This window comes from Phalacrocorax carbo, chromosome 30, assembly GCF_963921805.1.
Source record: "Phalacrocorax carbo chromosome 30, bPhaCar2.1, whole genome shotgun sequence".
Taxonomy (NCBI): Eukaryota; Metazoa; Chordata; class Aves; order Suliformes; family Phalacrocoracidae; genus Phalacrocorax; species Phalacrocorax carbo.
In genome coordinates, this window is record NC_087542.1 from 729,853 (window position 1) to 738,404 (window position 8,552).

The 8,552-nt window shown below is 55.5% G+C and overlaps 1 protein-coding gene across 1 annotated transcript; it reads left to right on the plus strand.

Moving 5' to 3' along the window:
* Positions 1-6,417: 6,417 nt before the first annotated feature.
* On the plus strand, positions 6,418-7,937 carry LOC135310101 (microtubule-associated proteins 1A/1B light chain 3C-like). The gene is made up of 4 exons (XM_064437122.1): positions 6,418-6,601; positions 6,690-6,745; positions 6,927-7,033; positions 7,748-7,937. The coding sequence occupies exons 1-4, from the start codon at positions 6,418-6,420 to the stop codon at positions 7,935-7,937; spliced, it is 537 nt and encodes a 178-aa protein (XP_064293192.1).
* Positions 7,938-8,552: the final 615 nt, after the last annotated feature.

Below are 8,552 nucleotides of genomic sequence, written 5' to 3' on the forward strand. Positions count from 1 at the left end.
TTTAATTTGCTGTGGGCAGCACGTGCAGGCTGGCGGCCAAGAGCTGGCACGGCTCCGGCGCCCAGCTTGGCACGGCGAGGATGGCTATTGAGCAAAGCCAGGTGAGGAAGAGGAGAACGGAGGCCTTTGCACGGCACGAGAGGTGTGCAATGTGCAGCCACACGCCTGCCAGCTCCGGGCAGCTGCTGGCAAACCCCCTGCAGCAATTATTTAGCAATTAGTGCCTGAGCAAGGCTCCCCATCTCAGCAGAGGCTGTATCCAAGCGACCTGTGGACCGAGATATTAATCCGGGCTCGGCCCGCAGCACGGCTGCTGCTCACCTGCGAGAAGCACTTGTTTCTCACCTTGTGGCTTCCAGCAAAGCAAGGGGTGGGTTTTGGTTTTCCTTTTCCCCCTGACGGTAGGTGAGCACGGCAGGAGGCGTGCAGAGGGGGTGCTGGCTGCTGCGGTGCAAAGCGAGCAGGGAACAGCACGGGGCTGGGAGTGGGAGTGCACGCCTGCCTTCTCACCCCAACCCCCATCCCATCTTCATCCCAGCCCCTGCCTCTCCAATCCCATCTTCATCCCCATCCCATCCCAGTCCCTGCCTCTCCAATCCTATCTTCAGCCCCATCCCAATCCCTGCCTCTCCAATCCCATCTTCATCCCCATCCCCATCCCAGTCCCTGCCTCTCCAATCCCATCTTCAGCCCCATCCCAGTCCCTGCCTCTCCAATCCCATCTTCATCCCCATCCCCATCCCAGTCCCTGCCTCTCCAATCCCATCTTCATCCCCATCCCCATCCCAGTCCCTGCCTCTCCAATCCCATCTTCATCCCCATCCCCATCCCAGTCCCTGCCTCTCCAATCCCATCTTCATCCCCATCCCCATCCCAATCCCTGCCTCTCCAATCCCATCTTCATCCCCATCCCCATCCCAGTCCCTGCCTCTCCAATCCCATCTTCATCCCCATTCCCATCCCAATCCCTGCCTCTCCAATCCCATCTTCATCCCCATTCCCATCCCAATCCCTGCCTCTCCAATCCCATCTTCATCCCCATCCCCATCCCAATCCCTGCCTCTCCAATCCCATCTTCATCCCCATTCCCATCCCAATCCCTGCCTCTCCAATCCCATCTTCATCCCCATCCCCTACTCTCCAGTCCCATCCCCATCCCACACGAGTGTCCCAGGTGCCACTTGTCACCTGTGCACTGAGCCCTGGGCATGGTGCTGTGCTGGGGGTACAGGATTGGGCACCACAGAGAGTCTCTGGCCCTCGGCATTCTCGGCAGCTCCGTGCAGGAGGGCCCCGTGCCGTGGTTAGTCATTCCCAGTGCCAGAGATGCTGCGTCCCTCTCCGCAGAGGCAGCCCCATGGCCGACAAGGAGCCACAGGGGTGGCCAACAACAGCTAAACCCCACCCCCCACTTGAGCCCTGCCCCACAGCATCTCTCCAAGACTTTTCCCACTTCTCCCCCTCCACTGGTGCTGGCGATCATCCCCCACCTTCAAACCCAGGCTGGATTCACCTCCCAAAACGCCACCGCAGCACCAGTGGGCTCCGTAACGAAGCTCGATGGGGCTGAGCTAAACCTTTGGGAAAAGGCTCGCTGGGAGGGGAGCACCGGCACGAGGATGATGCCACCGACTGCCACGCAGGGACCTTGGTCACCTTCCCTGCACCCCTCAGCCTCAGGTGACGGGGAACCCTGCTTGGGGACAAGGATGGGACCGGAGCCCCGTCCCTGCCGAGGCAATGCAGCGAGTGCTGCAGTGCAGCTGCTGTTCGAGGCACGCTCGGTCAGTGCCTACAGCTGGGGGGGGAACCCAACCCAACGTGCTTTTCCTTTGTGCCGTTATTTATTAGGCTACAAAAGAAAGGGGGAGTGGGAGAAAAAAACAACCGAGGGCACTTAATAACCTTACACATGTAGAAACTCTCCTGGAAAACAGCCTGTCTCCCTGCCCGAAATCACTCATCCTGCAGGCTGGGTTTTTCCAGCTTATTGTAATTCTCACGAAGGCTCAGCCCTAACAGGAGGCGAATTGGTTATTCAGCACTGATCCCGGCTGGGGATGGAGCCGGGGTGGGGAGGAGGGGGGGACGCAGCACCTCAGCTGGGGGTGGTGGCGGCTGCGGCTCCTTTGGATGGTGTTAAAAAAGGGTTTCCAAAATATTTCAGCTGTGCCCAACGCCCAGGTCCCAGGAAACCCCCACCCAAAGAGGGTATGACGGACCTCATGTTGGGTCCCCAGCGGCGTGGGCTGGGTGGAACCCCGGTGGGACCCCCGCCCGAGCCCGGGTAACTGTCTGCTGGCTCGCCAAGCACCAGCTCTCCTGTTAATAACTCGCTTCATCATTAAACGTCAGCAGATCCACCCCCGCGCCTGCCCAAGCCGGGGATACAGCACTAATCATGTTTACTGCAGAGCCGTATTGTGTTTGCAGCCGCTGCGCCCGTCACGGCCCGCCGGGGACTTTCCCCCTAACGAAAAAGCAGCGGGAGCTCAATAATTGAGGCTTATTTATGGAAGGGAAGCGGTTAGCAGCGGGAGCATATAGCTGTCGTTGCTAAAATAGGCCGTGGAAAAGAAAAAGCTGGGCTTCAGGCCCTCGTCCCCCTGCCCTCCGACCCTCTGCCCGCTCCCCAGCCCACGCAGGGGCTTTATTATCCACCGGCAGCAGGAGACGCTGCCCTGGATAGGTTTGTCGGCCCCTCGCTGGAGATAATTGATGGGTTGGGGGCTCCCCTGGGGCCAAATTGCTGCTGTTGGAGGAACCTGTCTATTAGCTTGCTCGTAGCATCTCCGGTTCCTCCCCGGGTGAGGACCAGCAGCAGGGAGCAGGGCACAACCCCGCTTGTAGATACCTGCTCTGGAATATGTTTAGATTTCCATAGTGGATGTAGAAATCTTACCTATAACATAAACGTATGAGCTATAACATATAGGAATCTTAGCTATAATATATACATATTAGCTATAATATACAGAGATACCTGTACTCTAGAGCGGTATGTTATCTATCTGAGAGCTGCACATACACAACGAAGCGCTGAAACCCCAGGGCAGGTTCGAGGGGTGCTGGGGGTATGGCTGAGCATCCCTCCCGCTGCCCAGCAAAGATAAAGGGGAGCCCCGAGAGCCTGGGAGCGAGAGACCCCCCCCGAAACACTCCTGTCCCGTCCCCGTCGCTGGGGCTTGTCTCCCCCTGGGGCAGCCTGGCCATGGGCTGGGGCTGAGATTCCCACTTTAATATGTAATGTGAGATTAAAGATAAATCTAGGGGGATTTTTTTTTTAATCTTATTTTATTCCAGTGTATCACAAAATGAGCTATGAATAAAACTTAACTTGTGCAGGAGGGGATTTATTTATGAGGTTCAGCTGAATTTTGCTCCGCCAGGGCCTGGAGCAGGCAGGCAGGAATACAGATGAGCTCCTGCTTCCCGCAGGCCAAGCCGGCAGCTGGGGAAGCTGCAGGTATAAATTTTACCTCCCATATCCCAGCTCTGCACCTGCATTTTTTTTTTTTAAATTTATTTTATCCTATTTGGATTATTCCAGCGATATTTACCCTCCAAAGAAATGAATCTCAGGAGCTTCTTACAGATGCTCGTGCTCCATGTGAGGCTCCCGGCTCAGATTTGGCAAATACAAACCCCATTTCAGCAGAGGGGACGATGCCAGGGACAAAGCACGGATGTAAAAAAACCCAACCCCGCCGCCAATTCCCAAATCAGGAAAACCAATTTTCCTTCATCTTTAATTAATTAGCTCATGCTAATGAAAGCATCACGTTTTCACGATGACCCAGGCTTCCCGGCCCAGTACTGCAGCAATAGATGGAAATTAAACCAATAAATAATAGATGCTCACCGTTAATGAACTAATTTAAAAATGGAGATTTTAATCTTTTTTTCTTTATTATTATTTTTTTAAAATTCCCAACTTTGCTCGCAGCAAAGCCATTAGCGCTCGCCTGGAAGCGGAATTAAGTCAGTGAACGGTGATCGATCCCTTTTATTAGCAAATCGAGAGGCGCTTTCATATTTAGCGGTTTATGGTTAAGAAATCACCTGCGAGGAAAATGCACTCCCCTCCCCTGTGAAACTCCACTTCGGGTCCCACACAAACTTTCTAGAATTAAAGTTATTAGGGGTATAAATGTATAATGGCTTAACTCGCTACACAGCTGGAATATATATCGCTAATGCAATTTTCCAAACCAGCGATGAGCATGTCTGCGGGACTTCTTTTTCTTTTAATGGCAAAATAACACAGACGAATGTACTGCACAACGGCAAAACATATTAAATATGTATATGAAACCTCAGAAAAAAAATAGAGCGATGCTTGACCTGTGCTCTGTTACACCCTGGGGCAGGGCTGAGCTGCTCGGTGCAAGGTGGGGACGAACCCAGCCGGGATTTTGCCTTGCTCCGAGAATATCGTTGGTGGCCGAAGAATGGGATGCGCCCGGGACGTGCAGCGAGGTGCTTCTCCTCCCGAAGGCAGCATCTCCTCCTAAACCATCTCCTTCCTCCAGCAGCTGCAGCCCGAAAGGACCCGTTATACCAAAGCGCTTATTTAAACGAGGCTAATTTAAGGCTTTGGCGCGTCTAAATGATCTGGGCTGCTTTTGCCTCCTCCCTTTTCAGAGGTGGCGGAGGGGTGGGAGCCGGTGGAACACGCATGAGCGGCTCCGGAAGAAAAATGAAAGAGGGGGAGAAAAAAAAAAAGTAAAAAGACAAATGGGGTCTAATTGGTGTAATGGGGTCTAATTTGTTTTCAAAAGCTGTCTCTCTCCTGACCCAGGGAATTGGCATCGCGTGAAAAATACCTGCAGCATGCGAATGAGCCGGCTTCCCGGCAGCTTTATGGATCCCACCTGACACAAGCCCCTCGTTAAATCAAAACAGAGATAGCGCAGGAATTAAGCTGTCAGGATAACGCATGCTGGTGTTTGCTGGGTAGCAGCAGAGCCTGCAGCCGAGTCCCACTCCGGGGGATTGATGTGCCGGGGCAGGGTGTCATCCCTCACCGCCCACCCTCCCAGGGCAGAGAGGGGCAGGGCTGGGATGTGGAAGGGGGGCAAACGCCCCCAGACTCCCTCCTCCATCGGTAACTCCATCAGCAGCCACTTGCTGAGCAGAGAGGTATTGCTGGCTGCGATAACCGCCTCAGACGATCAATTATCATCTAATCCACAGCATAGTTTCCCCGCTGGAATCATTCAACCAGCTTCTGTGTGGGGCTGGGGCCCTTCAGGTGAACCAGGGGATAGAAGAGGCTTAAAAAAGCACTAACTCCCAGCACACCAGTTCAGCCAGCTCACGGAGGAAATAAAAGTGCCTTTGCAGCCTGCTGGGGCCCATGGAGGGGATGCTGGGCTGGAACTGGTTCCACTGGGCTCCCACCGGTTCCACTGGGCTCCCACCGAGTCCTGCCCCGGGGAAGATGAACCCGCTTTGTTAAGCACAGCACCAGTCTGGTGGGAAAATGAAGGACTTTACATCACTGGTCCCTTCTGACAGAACCAGACTCCCTCTGGTGCCAGTCACCCAACGGCACCCACAGGCATGAGGTTGGGTGCTAGGGCGTGGCCAGCTGCTCCCCAAAATGTCTGTAAGGAGCAAACCCTTGTCCCCCCTCTCTCCATCCACTCATCCACCCATCCGCTCATCCATCCATCCATCCATCCATCCATCCATCCATCCATCCATCCATCCATCCCCACATCCCCCATCCATCCACCCCCCATCCATCCATCCATCCATCCATCCATCCATCCCCACATCCCCCATCCATCCACCCCCCATCCATCCATCCGTCCATCCCCCATCCCCTATCCATCCTTCCATCCCCCCATCCCCTACCCATCCATCCTCCATCCATCCACTCATCCATCCATCCATCCATCCATCCATCCCCCTGTCCCCCATCCATCCCCATCCATCCATCCATCCATCCATCCATCCATCCATCCATCCATCCATCCCCACATCCCCTCATCCCCTATCCATCCTTCCATCCCCCCATCCCCCACCCATCCAGTCTCCATCCATCCATCCCCCTGTCCCCCATCCATCCCCCATCCATCCCCCATCCCCATCCTTCCATCCATCCATCCACCCATCCCCATCCATTCCCCATCCATCCACCCACCCATCCCCCATCCATCCATCCATCCATCCATCCATCCATCCATCCATCCATCCATCCATCCATCCATCCATCCATCCATCCACCCACCCACCCACCCATCCCCCCATCCCCACCCATCCCCCCACCCATCCCCCCACCCATCCATCCCCCCATCCCCTCATCCCAGCAGAGCCCAGCACCCTGCTGAGCATCCCAGTTCCTCCTATCCCCAGCCCAGGTGGGGCAGGATGAGCCTATATTAGGAGCTCTTCCAGCAGCTGCTGCCCATGGCAGGGCTCAGGGGACAGATCCTGCCTGCACTTCAAGCTGCTGCTGCTGCTGCTGCTGCTGCCGCCGCCGCCGCCGCCGCCGCCTCCTCCTCCTCCTCCTCCTCCTCCTTCTTCTCCTCCTTCCAGAAGATGCAACGAGGTGATGGCAGCTTTTGCCCGTTCAAGCAAAGGAAAAGCCTCGGTAGGTTACTGGGGACAAGGGGGGCAGCAGAGCAGGGGCACTGGGACGGCCTGTGCTTATTGGTCCTTTTTTTTCCCCTCTTCCACAGCCACCAGGATGCACGAAGTGACGGAGATCCGGATAAAATACCCCAACAAGATCCCGGTAAGGGCTGCACCCCGCTCCCCTTGTGGCCAGCCGAAAGGCAGACTTTAAGAGTCTTTGCTAAAGACTTTGTGGCTGGACTTTGAAGACCACAGCTCTGCTCCTCTGGGTTCCCCTGCGGGAGTGGTCCCAAAGCCTCCCAGCCCCTGTCTCCCCCTCCAGCATCTCCTCCCCGCTGCAGGTGGTTGTGGAGCGCTACCAGAAGGAGAAGACTTTACCTCCCTTAAACAGGTCCAAGTTTCTGGTGTCCCAGGACCTGCCCCTGTCCCAGTTTGCTGTCACCCTGCGGTAAGTGGTTAATGACACAGCGGGGCCAAGGCTTGCTTGGGGCAAGGGGGTGGGGGGGTGGGTCCCCAGACCAGTGCAAAAGCCCAGTTTAGATGCAGCTGGTCCTGGGAAACAGCTTGGCTTAGAAGCCACTTCGGCTGCTCCACTGGGCAAGTGTTTAGTAGGCAAGTGTTTAGACTTGGCCTAATGCAGTTAGCCTTGGCAATTGGCAAAGAGCATTTGCTTGCCAGTAAGTGGAGGGGCATTATTGCACCATTCCTCCACCCTTGCTGGGATAAAAGGTGCTATTCAGCTCTTTTCCCTGGAGACCTGCAGCACAGGTGAACTGTTAATCGGGTGTAGGTGATTAGCAGCCCTGTAAATGAGCTGGTGAAGCTGGCTTTAAACCTTTATGCTCTGGGCTGTGCTTGAAATCCATACACCCCCCAAGGACCAACATCTCCTGGTGGCACAGTTCAGGACAGAGGGAGGTGAGAGCTTGTGGCTGGGGGATTGGCTCTTACAGATGTTTTGGGGAGCAGCTGGCCATGCCCAGCACCCACCTTCATGCCTGTGGGTGGCTGGTGCCAGAGGGAGGCTCCTGGGCCCTTTGGGAGGGACCACGAGCACCGTGTCCCCATGGATGGGCCCCCCTTAGGGAGCCTTCCCGATGGCCACGCTGCCTGGCACTGGGCAACACTCACCCGCACGCCGTCTTCACCTTCCTCTCGGCAGGACGCGGCTCTGCCTGGCCTCATCCCAGACCTTCTACCTGCTGGTGAACAACAAAGGGCTGCCGAACATGGCCATCACCATGCAGGAGCTGTACCGTGACAACAAGGATGAGGATGGCTTTCTCTACCTGACCTACGCCTCCCAGGAGATGTTTGGCAGCTCTTCCTCCAGCGAGCCGGTGGCTGCTTGACCACAAAACCGCCTGCCGCCACCGTGCCCTTGTTGCTGCTTGTCTCAGGGCTCCAATGCTGGTGAGGCTGGGGTCATGCCTCTCCAAACTTGGCTTAAAATCTGCAGAAAGCCCCAAACTGTGGCTGGATCAAACCTCACCTTCTCTCTGGCTGCGCTTTGACAAGCTCAGCTTTGTAATGGTCTTAAAAACTACGCTCAACACCTCCTTAATCTCGTGGCTCTGGCCACAAATTACTCTCCAAACGCAGCAGAAGATGGTGCTGGTTTACTCTGATCCACGGGTAGGTTGTTCTAAAGGGATGCCTGTCATCCCCGCCCAGAAAACTCAGGCTCCTTCTAAATGCCTCTCCTAACAGGATTGGGTATGGGGAGTTTCATGCTATGTACAGCATCTTGTTAAGCTGCGCGTCTGTTCTAGCCGCTGCTAGAGCGCCCGTGCTCTTGAGACGTGGAATAAAGAAAATTTGGCTGGTGCCTCTGGTCGTCTAAACTCAGCTCGTCCCTTGGATGTGAAGCCAGCCTTAACCTTGAGGCTTTGTCCCTGGCTTTGCTGGGCTGCCAGCAGCTGAGCTGGGGTGGGCGGGATGGGCAGGGGAGCAAGAGCACAGAGAAG